General features: G+C 38.2%; 2 protein-coding genes across 2 annotated transcripts; both read right to left on the reverse strand.

The window, feature by feature from the left end:
* Positions 1-330: 330 nt before the first annotated feature.
* On the reverse strand, positions 331-7,948 carry mavs (mitochondrial antiviral signaling protein). The gene is made up of 6 exons (XM_079634528.1): positions 7,335-7,948; positions 3,595-3,660; positions 3,370-3,499; positions 3,071-3,251; positions 2,274-2,980; positions 331-2,158 (listed from the first exon to the last, which is right to left on the reverse strand). Exons 3-6 carry the CDS (start codon positions 3,490-3,492, stop codon positions 1,388-1,390), a joined length of 1,782 nt encoding a protein of 593 aa, XP_079490654.1. The 5' UTR covers positions 3,493-3,499; positions 3,595-3,660; positions 7,335-7,948; the 3' UTR covers positions 331-1,387.
* Positions 7,949-9,339: 1,391 nt separating this feature from the next.
* On the reverse strand, positions 9,340-20,376 carry LOC307010125 (G-protein coupled receptor 151 protein). The gene is made up of 3 exons (XM_079634532.1): positions 20,336-20,376; positions 10,884-11,073; positions 9,340-10,771 (listed from the first exon to the last, which is right to left on the reverse strand). The coding sequence occupies exons 2-3, from the start codon at positions 11,066-11,068 to the stop codon at positions 9,772-9,774; spliced, it is 1,185 nt and encodes a 394-aa protein (XP_079490658.1). The 5' UTR covers positions 11,069-11,073; positions 20,336-20,376; the 3' UTR covers positions 9,340-9,771.
* Between the last annotated feature and the right edge of the window lie 1,140 nt (positions 20,377-21,516).

Here is a 21,516-nt window from a genome sequence, read left to right on the forward strand (position 1 = left end):
TGTGTGCATGTGTGTATGCTTTGATGTTCCAGTAAAATAGAAAGTGTCTGTTGGACAGTCTCACAGAGGTCTAACTGCCTTCAAAATACAGGACAGTGATGAAATGGAGCGTCCACTACGGTGTCTGTGAATGAGGATTCATGAGAAACAAGATAAGTTTGAGAACAAACACTGCTGCAGAGTCTTCTGTGAGGGGTCTAATGGAGAGGGTTGGAACAATTGTACAGTCTACTACATAATGCTTGAGCAAGTGCTCCAAGTGAACTTTCTATTCATGTCCAATAGGAGTTATGCAACAGCTCCTTATATTCATGGTCTGTCACACAATATATATTCTTGCAATGTTTTACTTATTCATTTAGCAGACGCTTTTATCCAAAGCGACTTACAAATGAAAACAATAGAAGCAGTTAAACTAACAGTAGGACAACAATATGCAAGTGACCCTTCCCAGTTTAATCTAATCTAATAGATATAGAAGAGAAGATAAAGTGTTAGTATTAATGGGTCAAGTGTTGCCGAAAAAGATGCGTATTCGACGTTTCTTAAGAATGGCCACGGACTTAGCAGGTTGAGTTGGGCAGGTCATTCCACCAGCATGGAACAGACCAGAAAAGGTCAGAGAAAGAGAGTTTGTGCCTCTTTGCGATGCCACCACAAGACAGTGTTCACTTGCTGAGCGCACGTTTCTGGATGGCACGTAAGTCTGAAGAAATGAGTTTAGGAGAGAGCAGAGCCAGTGGTTTTTCTGTAGGCAAACGTCACTGACTTGAATTTGATGTGAGCGACCAGTGCAATTTTGTGAGGAGAGGAGTGATGTGGGTTTTACAATTGACAATACAACCAGTTGTTGTACAATGTAGGCTAATACCAGTCAAGCTAGTTTTTCCAAATTATTTAAAAGGTACATGACGCTCCATTTATTAGCACTGAATCTGATTTTACAGGTGCAACGGCAGTCAAATTCATTAACGGCCCTGGCATACAAGGCATGCATTAGGCACATGGCAGACAAGTATTATATATAGCCCCAAATATACGCACATGGAAATAAATACATAAGGATGAAACCACAAAAGAGTTTGGTGACAGAAGTTATGTAGGATTGAAGGCAAGATTTTCAGAGTGACTAAAATTTCAGTCTGCTCCGGCTTTAAAATACTTGGTATATAGTGGTTTGGTATATTTTTATGGTACGTTTTGTCCTTTTCTAAATTTGACAGCAGCAGTTACTGTTGTCCTTTGGAAATGAGCAGCCTGGACATTCTTCTTAATAAGTCCCTTTTGTGTTTCATCAAAAAAAAAAGGGGTTCATGAAACATGAGGGTGAGTCTATAATGACAAAAAAATCATTTTGGGGTGAACTATCATTTTAAGACCTTTTCAGTTAATGCTTGAGCTTCCAGGCCAAGAAAACAGCAGATAGAGCAATCCCAGCACCAATGAGCCGGAAGTTGTTTATCCTGAATAACTCTGCATAGCCCTCTTCTCTCAGCTCTGGCTGTGGAATAGTTGCTGGCCTAGATTCTTGCTCTCTGTAGTTGATGGTGGCTGACTTCTTACGGTCTGATGCCCCTGAATCATGCCCAGATGGATCACTGAGAGGAACTACATTTTCTGTGCCACTGAGAGGAACTACATTTTCTGTGCCACTAGGTTTCAGGGTATGCTGGTCTCTGCTACGTTGCAGCATGCTTGGTGGCTGACCATTAAAATTTTCAGCAGGTGGCTCCTCAGAAAACCGGATTACATTGACCCGTGTCTGACTCTCATAGAAAGATTCGTAGTGGTCTTCTTCAGGCTGGTTAGGTGTCGAGGGAGCAGCAATGTCATTTATGGACTGAGAGGCAGAATCAAGGGAAGAAATGGGAGTGGAGGTCTGCTCTGCAAGACTAGGAGACCGTCGAGGTTCTGTGGAACACTCTGTTGCTCTGCTGATCTCCAAATCACCTGAAACCACTGAGCAAGGCTGTTCTGGCTCTGGTCTGTTCTGCTGGGGTTCTAGATGCTGAAGGACGCCAGGTTTGCTGAAATATTCCTGGGAGATGGAATAGGCAGGGTCCTCAGTAGGTGCAGATGATGTTGCCTGTCCTGTTCTAGTCGAATTTGTTTGGCTGTTAAAATCTGGTAATCCAGCAGTGTTGTTCCTCTGAACACGCTGCAGAGAAAACAGAAGATTAAGGCACAGAATACAACAGATTAACCATTGAAAAACTGAGAAAGGCCTACGGAGAACGTTTTTTATACATTGTAATAAGTGGTTTGACCATTACCTCGTTTGCAGTTGGGTCAGAGATCTCTTCAGGTCCCTGAATTGTCCTTTCCTCTCTCAATGGGGGATTCGATTCTTGGACAGGGTCCTTCACATAGGTGCTGCTGTCCTTGACTGCGATTGGCACCTGGATCTTCTCTGACATCTGAGAACTGTGGGAGGTGGTGTAAGGCTGTGTAATTTGAATTTGAGAGGTGTTTGAGGAGGATGCTTGAGCACTTGAGGTGGAGAGAAGAGTTTCACCAGTTAATGATGAGTTGGTGGTTTGTTCCGTTAAAGCCAAGCCATCTGGAGTATCTAAAACAGGCGTTTTGTTCTCAGCTGGCCCTGTGTGGGTTGGGACTTTGGAGACTGAGACTTCAGCAGGGGGAGGTGTTTGGGAAGGAGCAACAACCAAAGGTGCATTTTCAGCTTGGGATACTGGTTCAAGAGAAGGTGCTGGAACCAGAGTAGGAAGTTTTTGCACTTGCTGTGTCTCTGGAACTTCGAGAGCAGGAGCAGGAGCAGGAGATGGTTCTGGTGCTGCCATGTTGGAAAGGGGAGCTGAATGTGCTGGGACGTCCCCTGTGGGTGGAATCAGCAAAGAAGTGGTCGCTGGGACAGTATGAACTGTTGCTGTGATTACGGTTGCTGGGGCACCAGCTGGAGAGTGAGAAGGAGCTGGAGTAGGTGCAGGTCTGGGCACAGGAGCAGCAGAAGCTGCATTATCTATAGACAAAACATAAACAAAAAAGGCATTCATAAATAATGTCCCTCCTTTTCAAAATTTGCTTTGAACACAAGCAAGATAGCTCTTACTTGTAATTCCTCTGATCCTGTCATAAGCAGTTTTCATCTCATCGGCCAGTTCCCCATGTTCACAGTTCTGCAGTGCAGTGATGAACTCATTAGGCCAGTTCTCTCGTCTGCGTAGATTGTCCAGAAGTGTCTGCATAGCAGTGAAGTTTCCAGAAGTTTCTCTCTTGGCTTCGATCTCTTCCTGAAAAATAGCAAAATTCTAATTGGTAAACAAAAACAATTTAGCTAACTGAGCTTTTCACTCTTGCACATCTGGTTATAGTGGTGATGTTATTTGTGGTTAATGTGATGTGGCTTACCCTATCAGTGAGTGTGAGGCATGGTAGGTGAGGTAAGATAGCTCTCACTTTGACCGTTGATGAAAAGCGAGCCAAATTTGGCCTGACCGCTTTGTTATAAAATTGTTCACGTGTCAATGACATTTTTGCACTTCGAAAGAGAGAGTGATAGAAAAAGAGTTTTATTTAGTGATTTATTGTCAGTCATCAATTACACTAAATAAACACATACTTGAATATTAGTACCTGCTTTAAACAGTAAAATTTAACAGCCTCTTCTTTGTTTCCTTGAATCTGGACTCCAAATCAGCCCTGGGAAAAGAATTAGAATTTTTTTTATTCATTCAAATCTTTGTTGTGAAAATCTTAAAAGCTTAAAAAAAGTTTAATGTGAAGGTTAACTGAGAATTGTCTTAAATTATCATCAGCTAGGCAGAGTACAATCTACTTAGCCTGGGAAAACCCAGACCACTTCCGGCAAATTTAGATTTGCTCTGCAAGTGGGTCTGGCAAAGAGCCCATTGAAACCCATTTCCAATCCGCCGAAATCGCGGCACCAATCAGAAACGTTTTACACGATGACGACAGAGCAGAGACGGTGACGCAGATTTTGTACATTACAGACATGGATGCCGCCGTGGAACATCACAACATCACTCGTTCGAATCAGCTATCGCGTCTGTTTCAAGCGATTTAAAATTGTCATTTTCGTTAACACAAACAGAGAATTGCTGAGAGTCTCGAGATGTTTCTCCGTCGCTCTGCATACGTCATGTCATTCATCGCTCTGATTGGTTTTAGATCTTTCCGACGTCCGTTGGTGACGCCCCTGTGGAAATGAATTGTCTATGGAGCTTTGCCAGACCCTTACTCAGTTACAACTGAGAGGGTCTGGGTTTTCCCAGGCTACAATCTACTGACAACAATGCTAGAAATATGATTGCATCATCTCACAATCCATCATGAATGGCACTTCTGGATGAGGAAAGCTTTCAACTGAAAGTGAAAGTGAAACTTGTGTATATTGAGAATTTTAGGGAAATCCTTAAGTTCCCACTAGGCCTTCATTCAAAAAAAAGAGTTTCGAACAGAACAGAAAAAACAGAAAAATGAAAATTAATCTTAAACCAGAAATAAGTGTTTGTAAAATGTAGGGCAGATGTGATGGATCGATGTAAAGCAGATCATTTTTGCAACATTTACTCATCAGTAGAGGGAATGTCCCTGAATGCCCCCATATGTGCCCAACCTCACAGAAGTACAACATCATTCACTATATTGGGATCCCAGGGCCACACCATGCCCCACCCAACCACTTAACCTACCCTTAATGACACTACAAGCTTTACCCCAAAACCCCTGAGACTGCTGGCCTGGCGTTGCTGTCCTCAGACTGCTGTGACATATGGCTCTCCAGTTGGTTATTATTACGTATTACACGGTTATTAAATGCTTCTCTAGTACAATGGTGAGTAATGAAGATTAGAGAGGCCACAGTGTGTTGTGTACCTCAAAATATTAGCTACTGATAGTATATGAAGCCAAACATGTTAAGACGCCACAAAGGCTACGTTCACACTGAGTCCAAATCCGATTTTTTTTGTGCAAATCCGATTGAAATACAGCAAATTAATGTCCAGCGCAATGGTTACACATATGGTCACGTGGTAAAATCGACAACATCTGCATGGCAAATCCCTCCATTTTGCAGTTGTTGTTTTTGGTGTATAACTACCAACGCAATGTTATTGTCATTAGAAAATTAAAGAAGCATGGGACACACAAATTGGATCTTAACAGTTGTGACAAACAATGTAGACAGTCTATAATTTTAGATCAAATTCCAATCGAATACACAAAATAATTGGATTTGTACTGAAAGTGTGTGAACATAGCCCTAGAGACTACATCACACAAAGAGAAGCCCATTGAAGTTGAGAAGTTGTAGTACTGTATAAATTACAATGTTTCAAATAAATCCTATCGGATTTTACTAGTAAGGTCATGTCTGAGAGTGTTTTGTAATGTGGTTATTGCTCATATAAAGTATTTGATGTTCTTGATGTGGATGTCTTAAGTATTTCTAAATGGCGGCATCATGTAATGAGGACATATATTTTTATGTTATTTTGGGACAGACAATTCAGATCTCTACCTCATAATATGCCAGTTAATCAATATGTGTGCTAAGCTTCTGAGCACAGTATATCTGTAAATCATTTTCATTTGTGTTAAACATTTAAACATTTAAATAATTTGCACTTAAAATGGTCATTAGTGGGCATATTATTAAGAACTACACAACAAAGTGACCTTGAAATGGATGAATAATTTAGTATTTCTGTTTGGTAGAGAGCACAAAACTGATGTGACCTGGACATTACCCAGCTAGTGGAAAAATTAATGATCTCCAAACATCGAAGTATAAACTACTGCTGTTCTGCAACCATTGCTCCTCTTTCCCTCAAAATGTCGAGTTACACATATATATGCTGTTCCTAGAAGGAAGGAAATCATGTACAAAACTGGCATGCCAAAATCCAATGGAGTAAAGTGACATCTCAAAGTCCTGCTCTTCAACAGATATATATGCCATTTGACGTATTCAGTCTGGCTATTTACTCACAATAAAACATATTTAAAAAAAAGATTCCCATTCACTACACTGCAAATAACATTTTATGGGCCATAAACTACCAGGACACACCTACTGTACTCATTTATTATTAGTTCTATTTTCCATATGTTAGATTATTAGTATAAAAGTAGTATATCAATAGAATAACTGGGGGGAAAAAATCTACAGTATATAATAGTACTGCATAATTTATAACAGTATACAATATAAAAAGTATTGACATTCTTTTGACATTCATACCCCTGAAGCCAGTCCAACCAAATGAGCCCACATATACAGTCCTACCTTAGACAAGATTGCCAAAGCAGACAAAGTCACACAAGCATCATCTGCATCTGTGACACATGGCAATATGCAGTGCGATTTGTTCACGCTTTACGCATCTAGTTTTCAATTCTTCTTATAGCCAAAAGGAGGATTCATGCAGACGTCAGGTTCAAATCGACAGAAGAACGGTGAACTGAGAAGAGGTCATTAGAGACTTTGGTCTGTTTGCACTTAAACAGCTCAGCAATTATAATCTGTTGTCAGATTCAATGACAGCACTGCACTTCTAAAGGCACTGGCAGGTTAATCCACAGTGCATGTCCCTCAAAGGTCAAACATGAAATAGTTTAACTGGAACAGAGCCATGTGTATTATATTTGTCATCTTCTATGATAACAGGCACATGAGGGTCCATTCACTCTTCTAATAAAGACACACTAAACTAGACGAGTATTCAGGTGCTGTCCTTGCTCGGAGCTAATGCAGCCAGCCAGATCCAAGACTATTCACAGTTTTTAATAAATTATTAGAGTTTAAAGCACGAGGTTGAGGTCACAATGACAGACTGCTTAATTGGCTTCTGTTCAAGGAAACTGGCAAAACTACTCCCATGTGGAATGTCCTCTAAACGACCGAACCGTTTCCCTGTAAAATCTTGAAGAACCCTTGTCAAGTAGTTTGAGGTGAACAGGAAGCACCTACGTGTCTTGATATACAGTATACCTAACCACACTTTAAAGTAGCTATGCTACATTGTGCCTGACTTCAACAAAGAACAAACCTTTGAATCCCAAGAAAACGTGATTACGAAGAGTTCATAAAAATATGAACACAGAACATGCTTTGTAAGTCGATTTTACGAGGGAAAAGGAGTCGCGCATACAGAAACAGAGCAAACGCGCATAAAAGTATAAGATTTTGAGTTTATGCGACGGGTATTAGGGCTACAATCCGGCTGTTTGTAAGGAGAACCCTTAGCATAACTGGTGCGCGAGCTTTATGCATTTACAAATAGGCCTGTAGTATAATTAACGCATATAACAACTTACATTCCTCAAATGTAAAGTGTATTTGAACTTACCCTTTAGAGGAAGGTCAGTCTATCTATTCTTTTGCAGACTGAGACACTTTCGATATGCACGTCTTCCTTTCAGCATTTAAGGCACAGCCCTCCCATGTCATCACGCTGTTTGTCTTTTTCATTGGATCTCCGAACTGTGTTTCAACTTGTTACAATACACCACTAAATTCACGTATTTCCGTGTTGCTTAAATGTGTTTTGGAATCTTATTGGAATGGGACGACTTTTAAAACCTTAATATTATTATTTGTGGGCTATCTGGCAGCTGTAGTAATCGGAGGGGACAAACTGTGAGGTTGAAACTAGAAAGTAAACTAAAATGATTTATGCCTGAGATAGACTTTGAAACATGATTACATATTTTAATTATACAGCCCTTAAAGGTATGGTAGCTGTAAAAGCTGATAAAGACGCCACTGAAAAAAATGATGAACTCTCCGAGGGAACGACAGAGAAGTCCCTAAAGCCGAAGTTTTTGTGGCCCGGGTGATATTGTCACCATCAAAAATATATATAAATGTATAGGTATTAGTAATAGACTGCGTGCGGGTTGAACCATAGACAGTATATAGAGGGTTGAACAGGTTGAACAGTGTGTGTGCACTCACTGCGCAGACGCGCGTTTTCAGACATGCGCGTTTATGCTTGCACAGTTGACAGAAAAAAAGTGGTAGCCTACAGAGTCAAATGACGACCAGCTCTGGAGCTCCAATGGGGCGGGATTAGTCCAGCTCCTGCTTTCTTGAGCTCTGTGGAGGGATAGAGTTGTGGACGGTAGGGGTAGGTGTGGTTGGATATTCTAGCTCCACCCATTAGACCCAAATTCCACTGATGAAGTTACAATTTTTAAAGAAACAATTTTTTTTTTTTTAAATGACTAAAGAACACCATAGGGTTAACACCAGATCGGGCATGGCCATGTACACAGAGTGGAACTGTACTACTCCTATTTTTCCCCTCCATCTTGTCTCTATCCACCTGAATTCCCACGCTGACTGGTTCATTCACCCTCTTCACTGGTAATGGCTATTATACTATAAAAATGCATGAATAATATGAGAATATCACCTGAGGCTACAGCCAACCCCTCTAAGTATGTGTCTACATTAGCCACTAAAGAATGCTGTGTGTAACAAATGGACTTATGTTTAGCAAAAACAAACAATGCAAATACCTACTTCAAATAGGCTATTCTATAACAGTTCCTTTTCATACTCCCTAATGTAAATACTTAATATTGAGTGAATAAATATTTGTAGGCTAAATTAAACTACTGTAAATACTGTTGGCATGAATATACATACTAAGATTTTAAAAAGTAGTGGCATGATCTCAAGAAATATACACATAGAGACTTGGCATACGCCAATACAATCTGCCAAGCAGCTAATAGGTTATTAGCTGTACAAAATAAGTTCAGCTTGGTTAAGGTCACAACTGAAGAGCTTCTATTTGCGTATTCTAATCACATTTGTGGTGATCATTCATTGCTGGCATATTGTATGTCACAGTATGTTCACCCCTGGCTGGAAGAGTAAAGAGTGTATTTTGTAGTAACCAAGAAGGCTTTTAGCTGAAAGAACCGTAATCTTTTAAAAGCACCTCTTGCAAAAAGCACCTAAAGCTAATCATCCATTCGGCACTAATAGAGCCTACACTAAAACAGCATCACTGTGAGCTCTTGACTGATAATACAGCATGCTCACGTGGTTTTTGTGAGCCAGTCTTTCCTTTCATCTTTTTTCATCACATCTTTTGATACCACAAATAAAGACAGGTCCTACAGTATGAAATATATATACCTGTATAGTCTCTGCTGAAAAAGCATGGTTTATGCTGGATTTTTTTTAGCATGGGTAAAAAGAGACGAGCAATGCATGCATGTAAATATGTCATATTTCTATTAAACATTTTTCAACAAATCATGTTGAACGTTCAAAAATATTAGCCAACATTCTAAGTTGCATTTGAAATTAACCAACAACAATAAACGATACACATTATTATAATTTGTAAAGCATTTTTTTTATTGTTTACATACTTAAACTATGTCCAAGTCAGAACATATTATATATTATTTAAACGTACAACAGACAAAACAGAAGCTGACTAATGACAATAAGATTAATTATTTCATAAAAAGAAAAAGAAAACTTTTGGGCCTTGTGTAACTATCCAGGGCAAGCAGAAAAGGTTTCCAAAGTCAATACATGCATTAGTCAATACATGACTGCACAGTTTATTTTCCAAGGTGTCAAAATATTACTAGACTTTTAATCAAGAATTATATTATTTATGTTCCAAAGACCAAAGATGGTATGACCATTTGGCAGCTGGTTTGTTGATGGTTTACCACCAGCTAATGCCTATAGACAAGCTAGATTCAGCGATCATCTTAAACTGGAATTTCCAACAGGGGAACGAAAGAGGTCAAGGGTTAGAGTTCAACATTACTTTGATTCAGTCGTTCCCATGGTAACGGGTCACTTTCCTCCATTACTGTGGTGTTTCGCCGTTCGCTCCAAAAATGCTCGAGATCTGGGAGAGTTTGACAGAATGCATCTGAATGCCTTTCTGTTATGGTCACACATCCCCGCTCATCCAACACCTTCATAACCATTGTGCGCATCTCATTTCCAGTGTCCTCGATTTTCAGCCTGTGTTTGGCACCTCGACAAGCCAGCAGCGAACACAGATTGCTAAGACTTTCTCTGAGCGGCACATGCATGGTGAGAAGGATGGCGGGAAAGAACATGCTGCTCATGTAAATGCACACCTGGGCGAAAATCAGCAAACCGGCTGAAGGTTTGCAGCTTTCGCCAGAACTATGACGCATCCACACCCAAGAGGCCCATTCAGGAAGCATCAGGAGCGTGTTCAAAGCGATGACACTTAAATACATCAAGGAATTCTCATATTGGCGTGAGAGAAAAACCTCCTCGTTGGTACTCGGTTTGATGAGGAAGATGGTCCTGATGTGGGACACAGCAGAGAGGATGATGGGAAGAACATAGATACCCAATGGTAGCATCTTACTGAACACTCGCATAGCATCTTGGGAGTGAAAGGTTAACTCAGAGACACACAGACTGATATTTCCCTCCTCCTTTAGCCTGGAAAAAACGATATCAGGAGCTGGAAAGACGAGTGCAACCGTCCATATGAGCACTAAGGTGATCACAACGTTCTTTTGACGGAAATTCGACTGGTCCTCGGGATGGGTGGGGAAGTCATGGCGTGCTTGACTCGTCGCAAACAGTGTGAAAGCTTTGACCGCCAGACAACTATGCTGGATCCACTCAGTAGTTCTGCAAGCCAGTGGTCCGAGTGTCCAAGAGCGGTTGTAGTATGTGAGAGCGCGCGCGGGAGCGCACAGAGAGAGTATCAACAAGTCAGCCGCGCTCAAGTTGGCGAGCATGATGTATGCCTCGGATGCACTTTGGTTGGCAAAAACGTACATTAGTATCACAAGCACCAAAAAATTCCCGCCGATCCCAAGCCCACTGATTGTGCTGAGAATAGCCGGTACGATAACTTTAGTATCTTCACCTTCTAACTGCTGAATGCCACCATTGAAGCTCACAAATGTGCTGTTTGCTGCCATGTCCAATGCCAGACGTAATCCAGTGGGAAGAACTACTCTGCTGTGGATGCACCTTTTTGTGCGCGCGCGCTTGGCTGCACAAACGATATTTCAAGAGATGCCATTCACTGTCGTCCAGCATCAACGTCATCGTAGCTGTAGGGAAACACAAACCCAGATTTGCCTATTGAGTGTTTTGAAACATACTAATGTTTCCCTTTTCTCACCAGTGCAGCTTGAATGAAGAAAACAATCCCAAAAAATCTTAGGCTATACTTTTTATTTTATTTTATGGATTGTATTTTTGATTTATGATCATAAATACAAAATATTTGAGAAGACAACAGTTCAGATAATTATCAAAACATTGACTAGATAGCCTAACTCTCATTGTGATCTTAAGAATTATGAATAAATTGGGGGTTAGTGGAGTCTGAAAACTTACAGGATTTGGGGGAAACTATTTTAAGTAAAATAAAATCATGTCTGCTTGAATGTGTGTGTATATATATATGTCCTATATATAGGCATATAGCATCTCATGTGTGACTTACCACAGAAAGAAGGTGTTTTGCTTTTTCATATTGTTTCTAAGAACATACATTCTTACGTTTATTCTGGCTGTATTCAGGCATCTTGTGGCCCTGCAGTCACTCTTTCAGACCTGCTTTTACAATTCAGGGCCAGTGTATATGTACTTTCTTCTTGACAATGCCCTTGGCTTTGCTTTTGCAATTTCTAACAACAAAGAAACAGCTAAAAATGTTTGCTTAATGTGCACAAAGACAGCCGGGGAGGTTATTTTTATCCCTGTTCGAGAATTTCTCTGACGGTCAAAGTAATGTTTTTACTTGAGGGACCAGCTTTTATAAGATTCTATAAACACACACAATCTTGCCTTTTCTCTCCGCTGTCAGTCAGTGCTTTTAGACGTATGTAATTGCCCCTGGGGCATTACACATCTCTTAATGCCACTCTTTGACATAATAAACAATGTGAAAAATCAGGGCAGCATATTCAATGGAATGAATTTCAGGAGGGGGTCAGCGAGAGTTTTCTTATGTATTTGGAAAACAGCAAAATATGATCTCTGGTTGAGACAAACAGATAATCAAACTTCCCATTCATCTATGCATTCTCCAAAATGCTGGTCCTATGCACAGTATGTGTGGATGCTGGAGCCTATTCTAGAGTATTGGTCGATTAATTAATTATCTTTTTTTTCAATATAAAATATATTTTTTAGTGTAAACAAACTAAAAAAAAAAAAAAAATCCAAAAGATTCCAAAAACTGTTTAAAACATCATGGAGGCTCTCGGCTAAATGTCTTGACCTTTATTGCCATTTTTCATTAAAAACACATGCTAGTACAACTGAGCAACGCTGAGGTGCTATACATTAATTCTTCATTCATGATATTGAGCAACTTAGTTTCTCATAAGCACTTTTCTCACTTGTCTTACTTTAACAGGTGATCTCTATAAGGGATTGAACCTCCATTTTGCAAATTTGCTTAGTGATTATAATGCTGCCATCCCAAACTTGAATCTGTAATGATGTTAACAATAACGAAAATAGTTACTTCATTCAAGGTTTGGATAAAATAAATCTGGAGTGCCATAGGACAGTATAGGTAAACAATTAAGTGTATTATTATTTGTAATTATTGCATTTATTAGATTTGATATTTCATAATGTTCTCTAAATAATTAACAATTAATTAAATTGACTTTAAATTATTATTATTTTTAATAAAATATATCACATGAATCCACAATTTATCCAACTTATTTTTTATGGCCTAATACTGACAATTTTGCAACAACTATCAAGTTACAATGACAACCAATAAATTAAGAACAAGTTTAATTACACAAAAACAATCAATCATTTGCAAATGCTAACCCTAATCTCCACAGCTTTCAATATTTTGAATGAAAAAAGAGAGAGATTTGTAATACATATAGTTATCCTGAAGAGGGAGGCAGACTCCATAAAGCCAAATACCATAGCGGTGAGAGGCTACTATAATATGACGTACTAAGAATTACATTATTTAGAGGCTCTATAAAGCTTAATATTTGAATATTGCATGTGAAATGATTTTGAAGGGCTAAATGGAGCGGTCATCGTTTTCTGGCTCGGGTTCCTTTTAGTGTTATGATGGCTCTGAGTCAAATTGTCTCACATAGCTAAGTTTTATTTTTCTTATACAAAAATATTCAGTGGTGCATATAGCCAAATTACAAATGTGTCTTAAGTACTAGTATAACTTACTTCTTAAGTAAGTCATACTTCTTAAGTCTTACATTTTGGTATCAAATTAGAACAATAAGTTTTTATGTAACTGACTTAAAACAGTTTAACAGTCTTAAAGACAAGAAATGTGATGACTAAGACTAATATTAGTGGTGTGCAACCAGCCCCAGAAGTAGCCAAGCTAAACTCATGGTCTATTTCAATATAGCCTTTCTTTAGGCTACATTTTGGCAAGAGAACAAGTTCCACTTTAAAAAGGGTGTCAAGCTCAGCTCCAGGAGGGCCACATCCCACAGTCTTGTTCCAAACCTGCTCCAATGCACTTGCCGTTGTTTTTAAGTAATTCTGAGCGGGTTAAAGGCAAAGCTACACTAAAAATAAAGGTTCTTTATTGCCATTAATGGTTCCTTTAACATCAATGGAACCTTTGCACAAAAGTTTCTTTATAGTGGTTTTAATAATCTTAAGAACCCTAAAAAGGTTATTTAGATTAATAAAATGTTCTTCACACTAAGAAAAAAGCAACACTAAGAGCTGTTCACTGAAAGGTTCTTTGAGGAACAAAAAAAAAGTTTCTTCTATGGCATCATAAAAAAAAACTTTTGGAACCTTTATTTCCAAGAGTGTATATATTCAGCAGGACTGCAGGAACTGCTTGACACACTGCTTTAAAAACTTTCCTCACACAATTGAAGAGTAATTGTGTCTCAAAGTGGGACGCCATACGCGCGGAAATGGCACCATTTTTATCTTGATCCACACGCATACTTTTATGCACAGCAGCATTCGCGCGCTAATCTCCACGGTTATCTGTGGTGGTGTATAATAAAAAGCGCTTATCCCGCGCGCTGGCCGCAGGCCGGGCTTTCTCCCACAAATAAGCTAGCCTTAGCCGCACATAACCCGGACGTTAGGTAGACTTAAAAAAAAAAAAGGGAAAAAAATCGACTGAAATTAAAAAAAGGAGAAAAGTTAAATGAAATGAAGAGTTCAATTGGGAAGAGATGAAGAATAAATAGAAGTCATTGTAGATAACGCATACACTATTTGCTCATCTATTTAACATTCATTGAATTGAATAATCCGACCTTATTATCGTAAATAGCCTTCATATTTACTATGAATATGCTAATGCATGTTTGCTGGAAGCAGTCTGTGGCGTAATAATTTTTTCATCAATACAGGCCTATGCATATCTCCTCTATAGATTCCCAACTTCGTCTGGCTGCAGCTCCATACGGAGAAACTGATTTGTAAGGAGGGGAGTATCCTTTGTCTTCAACCATCTTCTGATTGCCTCTGTTCTAGCTATTTCTAGCTGCTCGCCTGAGGCCAAGCAAGTTACATTTCAATCAGTAGATTCATTGGAAAGTCATTACCCGAAACTAGACGCTGAAAGGCATGACGTCATTAGCCGAACTCAGCGCTCATTAATTGGCTGTCACTTTGCATACGGACGGCGCTCGGGCCCACGGCCAAACACTAGTTTTATCTTTTTCTTTTACGGAAAAATAATAGACAATTTATCATTAATCTAAAGCTAGAAATATTAACAAGTTAAATGTCATTTCCTACGCTCAGTTGTGGTAATCCTCTCCTTTGCTTTCTGCCCTTAAGCGCTCTGCATGCGTTTCCTGAAACTCTTTGTATATTCTCTGATTGTTGCTTTACACGTCCCCTATATACAAACTGAGGCCCTTCTGTGAACCATTGGCACTGTATGTGGTAACTAAGCTTAACGATTTGTGTTACTATTTTATTTCCCCTCCTGTTTCCTACTGTAAAATACACTCAACTTTCAGAAATATGCTATAGTGAAGCTCAAGCCCTTAACGTTTATTATAGCTGGTTTATTTACACAATGAAAATGAGCAGGGTGCTAACATCTTCCTAAAAGGATAGAAATATAGGGGTGAATGCAGGTTGATTGGGACACTTTTCCCCAGTCATATCAATAGCAAAAAGTGTCCCAATCAACCCGAATTCACCCCAGAACTAAGTTTTCCATTGCAAAGTGAGTTCACATGTTTAAAGGGTGTCAATTCTATGTAAATATCTTTTGGAATTCTGGAATGTTTTAGAATGAGGCAAAACTTTAAGCACAAAACAATCACATTGCTAATACTAGCTTGTTTTTTTCTAACAAAAAAATGTCACTTCCTGGAGGATAATGTCACCTGGATGTCACGAAGGTCATTCCATATTAAGAGAAAATGTGGTTGTTTTTCCATTACTCAATTTGCCAAATGTGTTCCAGTAGATCGTGAGACACAATTGCCCGGCTCTCTTTAGACTTCTCATTTCAGTAAGTATGTTCACTTCCATATGTGTATTAAAATGATTTTTTTTTACAAAAGACTTAGATAGAATGCTTAAATAAAGGACACAGGGAAGACCAATAAAATAAGAACCACTTAAAACAAAATATACCAAAGAAAAAAAGTTTCATTTAAAAGTTTTGATTAGAAAAATGGAAAAACACATTTCTTAATAAATTGTCAGATTAGAAGTTACATGACACCCAATGACATGTAAAAATCCATACAAAACAAAGTAGTGAAACAATAATTTACTTATATGGTCACTTAATTGTGAGATATTTTATCATATATATTATCCAGTATGTAAATTATAGACAACATGCTACATAGCTGCCTAGCTGCGTGATATCTCTGCGCCCAAGTAGCAGTGCTTCGCCTGTGCTTCACCCTAATATAGTCCCAAGTCAATATCTGCCAAGGAAATCGCCTCTTAATCTGCATCGCTATTTGTACTCGTTGTGAATGCGCAGGCCACAAGAAGTAATTAGGTGTTTTTTTGTTTTGTGGATCACTTTTACTAGCTGGCAACAAATTATTCCATTCATTATGCTAAGCTATAGCTAGCAGTGACCCTTCCAAACTAAAACAATGCATGCACTGAGACAAAAATGCATTTGCCCACCTATCTAAATGTAGGAAAGACGGTGAATAAGCCCAATTTAAAAAAATGGTGGAGTCTTCCTTTAAAGGTACACTATGTAGCTTTTGGCCCTCTAGCAGTTAAAAATAAAACTGCATTAATTTTGCGGAAGAACATTGTTAACGTTGTGATTCGGTTCTGCATGACTGTGTGGATGAATATGGTTCTTTCTCATAACTAAAAAAGAGAGAGATTATCCTACTGTTCATAAAACATTCACTACTAAGCTTATAGATTTAACCAGTTTAGATGGAAATGATCTCAAGCTGAAGACATTACTGTAGCTTTACCCATCACATGGTACTTCATTGAAAATAAATTCCAGCACAGCTCTACAACAACCATGATGAAATGACCCTTCACAATAATGCTTTACAATGAACTCTGTTAGAGCTACATATGCCAATGTATATGTTCAATAAAATAACTTACTCACCAGTTGAGTAACAAAAATGGCATCTCCTTGTCACTTTTACAACATTTCACAATCACTTAGTTCTCGCCATCTCTAAAAAGTCAAGCCAACCCCATGTTGATTCCCGTTTTATTACAAGCTCTGTCGCCCTCTCTTTTTACCAGCAGACTCTCCTCTGTTCTGCGCTTTTTAAAAAGGGTGATTCTCTGGAGGTTCGAGATTTAACTGCTCCATGTTAACCTTTCTCGCTCGCCATCCCGTCAGTTCTAAAATATAAACACTTATAATATGCTTACCATAGCCAATCAGGTTTAGACAAAAACACGTTTTGGAAGGGTTGGTGATTATATGGACTCATTGTTTAAATTTTGAACAAAAAAAAGTGACAGTGTACCTTTAATGAACGTTAATTTTAGATAATCACAAAAAGACCGTCTTAATACCAGTAACATTTTCTCTGTGGTCATCAGATTATGCTCAGTTAAAAATCGAAGGCCATCTTTAGAAAGGTTAATGACGTTTGGCTTTCAAACTGCTAGCAGATGCATCACAACCGACCTGTTTGAGCACAAATCAATCAGCGGTCAAGGGCAAAGACCAAAACAACGGCAGACGCACAGTTCACTCAGATTAAGACAGCGGAGTTTAAAACAGTGGTGCCGGGCGAGCATGTTCATAAATGAACTAAAATCCTTTTGATTAATGCACAGAGATATTCGCCTTTGGCTTTGACACAACATGTGGACTGCCAGACATGATGGTCTCCCCACTAAACAAATAAACAAATGACACAACTAAACCTGCAGACGCTGTTCGATTAGCTCCAGAGTTTATGGTGTATGTACGCCTTTAATCCAGGGTCACACAGAAGTGAAGCATGCATGTGTGCGAGTCAATATGAACATTTTTCTTAATATAAATTCACATGCAATGATATTTTATATATGTGTGTGTTTTGTTTTTTGGTGTTTTTTGTAGAAAATGTCCTCATATCACAGTTAACGGAATCAATTTTTCCCAACAATCTTAGAAAAAAGGGATAAAACCCTTGAATAAGGGTTCTCTTTTTTATTTTAAAGAAGTCTTTATGCCAGAATATAAAGAGAAATGTCTTAAATGATTACATAATACTTTCATGTTTAACTGGTTATTTTTACTTTTTTTAGTTATAAAGTATGTTTACATGCTGTTTAATTCATTAGATTTAATTAAAAATAAAATGTTATTAATAAAAACTAAATCCATAAAATATAAAGCACCTGACAGAATCCTTTAAGGTTCTACATTGAACCTTTTCTTCTAAGAATGTTGAGCAAAAGCAAAGAATCTTTAACAATTTCATAATCAATATTTTCTGCTGAGGTCCATCTCCCTTGATTCAGAGACGAGGAGAAAGGTTAATGTGTGCTTTGCGTTTCTATTCTGTCACTCAGTCATCTTACACACGAATGCACACAGATGGCTAGGAGAATCTCAAATTATGATGTTTGTGGGGATATGCCACCCATGATCATGACCACAAACCCTGTGACCTTTGACCTGTAACCTCTAACCTGCTCAAATGTGTCTGCTCATTGAGGTGTCCAATCACAATAGACCTCAAGATCAAACCCAAGTGTCTATTTGCCTTGTCTAAGCTGTTAGATAAACACTGAAGATCACTGACAGATTGGACCATTATGATTCAAACACGGACCCTCATTCAAACGCCACACCGCAGTTAGCTCAAAAACCTAAAGCAAATTGAGTCTGTAATCTTTCTTTCTCTGTTCAAAAGATCATTCTGTGATTGAAATTAAGTGATATATTCAAAAGAGACATCTGTCATCAGAATGATACATAGATACTTATTTTTTTATCCGCAACATTAAAGGCCATTATTTGCACTTAATCAGTTTCCTTTCGTTTACAGGCTTACTTTATTTATTTGTATTATTATTTTTACATTTAAACATGATGTTGAGAACATGTCAACTTTGTAAATGTAATTTGTAACAATATAAGTTATCATATTTAAATGTATGTTTAAATCTTAGAAACATGTCTGTTCAAATGATTTTATTCTTTATATAACTGATCATTGCTATTTTGTATTTTGCTCAATTGTTTCTTTTATGCTGTAAGGTGTCCTTAAGTGCTGTGAAAAGTGCCGATAAATAAAGGTTATTTTGTGTATTATGAAATATTATTGTTTTAAAATTAAAAAATGTAATGCTGAACCAGATCTGGCATTTATGAGTATTTCTGTTTTGAAAACCTACCAGTGGAGGGCAATGTGCTGAATAACATGTTTAAACATTGCCAGTGGAAGTACACTTGTTTTACTGCACTCAACAAAATAATGATTTGGCTAAACTGAATACATATGTGGATAGAAAAGTTTCATTGTTGTGTTGTTGTTAAGTGTTCTAATTAACTTCTTAACACCTTGTGTAGCATAAACCAAAAATAAATTACCGTAGTCTTCTTCAGTTGCTAGCAAGCAACAGTGCACGTTAGCATACATTTCTACTATGTAATGTACGTTGTTGAAACTTTTAAACCCCAACAGACCATTAAACTCTAAAAAGTAATCTCTTACCTCATCTCAAAAACACACTCTTCCCATCCAGCCCAATGCAAAGCATGCTGGGAATTAGCAATCCACTGCCAAATTTCAGATAATGCAAACAATCACTATTTTTGTATAGTCCCAATACACATGCATTAAACTTCTATTTACAAAACTAAGTGGATTGCATGCAATAAACTTGTGACAGATTTTTTTTTTTTTTACTTTATTTTAATTAAATAAATATAAATTAATAAAATAAATAAAAAATTTATTTGAGTGACTACACAAATTTAATTATCACTAAGTCATGGAAAAGTATGTTTTACATTACTTATAACTCATCAATTTAAGCAATTTCAACTTTTTTTTATAAGTTATACAAGATTAGGCTATATAATTTAATGCTAAATTACTTGTAGGGCCTACAACCAAATTGATTATGATTAAAAAATGTAAGGCAGCAACTGAACTTAGTTTTTAAATTGAAATAGGCTAGGTGATTTTTTTTTTTTTTAACCGTTAAGGAAAATTGACTGAAAAATATGTTTTAGAAAAATCCCCCTATTTATCAATAGGCCTAACTGAATTCTGTTTTGGGCCTAGTAGCCTACACTGTGACTGGTTAGATAGTTAAATCTAATCAAATTCTATAAATCCACCATCCACACTTTAAAATCTGTCGAAATGTTAAGACTTTTTAATGTTTTATAATAGATATAATTTTAAGCTTATTTTGATTTTGGTAACGTGATCGCTTTTTGAGATTGTTTGTGTTCCCTCTTTATCGTATGATTGACACGAGAGGTTGTGAAGTGCCGCTTGTTCCCACAAAATGCTTCCGCGCGCAGTTTAGCGGATAATTAAATTCTAAATCGAGTTAAACCGCTCAAAGAAAATCTTGATGCCTCTAGTTTGAAAGTCGACACCGCGAGTAAAGCCCTAGAACACAGAAAAGCGCAGCGTGCGGCCAGCTGCGTCAAACAAGTGTGCGCTTTTGAGCCCGCGAGCTGCGGCCACGACGCCAGTCTAGTACAGGACAAGGCCTCGAGGCGCGTCTGCAGTCTCACTAGCTGTTTTGACAGGATAATATCCGTCTGAGCGAGCGGAAACATGCATATTATTAATCGTCTCACTTGGGGATTTCGAATTCGATTTATTCCCATGAGACCACCAGTTCATAAACAAATAGAAGAACCAGCAGCAAGACAATGGGACACATGTAGCTTACCTTTCCTTCAAAACTTCTGAGGCTTCACTGCCTTTATGGGCTTTTTCCATCACTGTAATCTTTACCTTAAAGGGATAGTTCACCCAAAAATGAAAATTCTGTCATCATTTACTCACCCTCGTGTTGTTTAAAATCTGTACGAGTTTCTTTCTTTTGTTAAACACAAAAGAAGATATTTTGAAGAATGTTGGTAACCAGACAGTTAATGGCACCCATTGACTTCCATAGTAGGAAAAAAAGCTTATTTTGTGTCCAACAGAAGAAAGAAACTCATACAGATTTGAAACAGCAAGAGTGTAACAGCAAGAGTGTCAACAGTGTAAATGATGACAACATTTTGATTTTTGGGTGAACTATCCCTTTAACAAAGGATATCAGAGGCCTTGACCAGGTTTTCAGTTCAAGACCATTCATTAAACCATGAAACTTGTTGCTTTCAAAATGCATTAGCATAAGTGCAAATGCATGTTTGACAAAATTCAACCTATATTTATTAAATTTCACTATTTAAATTCGTCTGTCTTATATCTTGCTTGTTAGAAATGCTTGACGACTAGATCATGGGAAATAGTCTGTGTGTGCGTGCAAGTGTTTATTTCTGAGTGACAGGAAGTGTGTCAGTCACAGCTGTTCAAGGCAGTGTGCTTGAAAGTAGATTGGGTCAGGTTGAATATGAGTATGTTCAGAAGAATGAGGAATTTCATTATGTAGAAGCCACTCTGTGATTCTGATCCCTGATTAAGGATCTAATTACCCAGTTTAGACTGTAAGTGGTCTATTTGCACTTTGGTGCTGGAGTTGAACCCTTTCCAGATAAGTATGTGTGGTGTGTGTGTGTGTGTGTGTGTGTGTGTGTGTGTGTGTGTGTGTGTGTGTGTGTGTGTGTGTTTCTCTTGGCCCAGATAGTGCGCTTATGAATGTCAGCTGCACCTCTGTGTCTCCACTGTCATTTGGCAAACGTGCACAAATGTTTAGTGTGTGTGTGTGTGTGTGTGTGTGTGTGTGTGTGTGTGTGTGTGTTTGATCCAAGTGAGGACAATGCGCATGTAAGGGATTCTTGTGGAAAGAGACATTATCTCTAAGAATAGCATAGTTAGAAGTTAATTAGGTCTAAAGTAGCCTAAGACATCATTAGGCAGGCAGCTTATTCTCTTTTTTAATTGTCATGTAATGTCATCAAG

Source organism: Phoxinus phoxinus, assembly GCF_949152265.1.
Source record: "Phoxinus phoxinus genome assembly, chromosome: 14".
Classification (NCBI taxonomy): domain Eukaryota; kingdom Metazoa; phylum Chordata; class Actinopteri; order Cypriniformes; family Leuciscidae; genus Phoxinus; species Phoxinus phoxinus.

Coding starts and splice junctions, on each gene's coding strand:
- mavs (XM_079634528.1), bottom strand. CDS start 3,492: ATGTCATTGACACGTGAACAATTTTATAACAAAGCGGTCAGGCCAAAT. Junction 3,252..3,369: donor GCCTCACACTCACTGATAGG/GTAAGCCACATC, acceptor GCTATTTTTCAG/GAAGAGATCGAAGCCAAGAG. Junction 2,159..2,273: donor CTGACCCAACTGCAAACGAG/GTAATGGTCAAA, acceptor TTTTCTCTGCAG/CGTGTTCAGAGGAACAACAC.
- LOC307010125 (XM_079634532.1), bottom strand. CDS start 11,068: ATGACGTTGATGCTGGACGACAGTGAATGGCATCTCTTGAAATATCGT. Junction 10,772..10,883: donor TGGCATTCAGCAGTTAGAAG/GTGAAGATACTA, acceptor TGCCAACCAAAG/TGCATCCGAGGCATACATCA.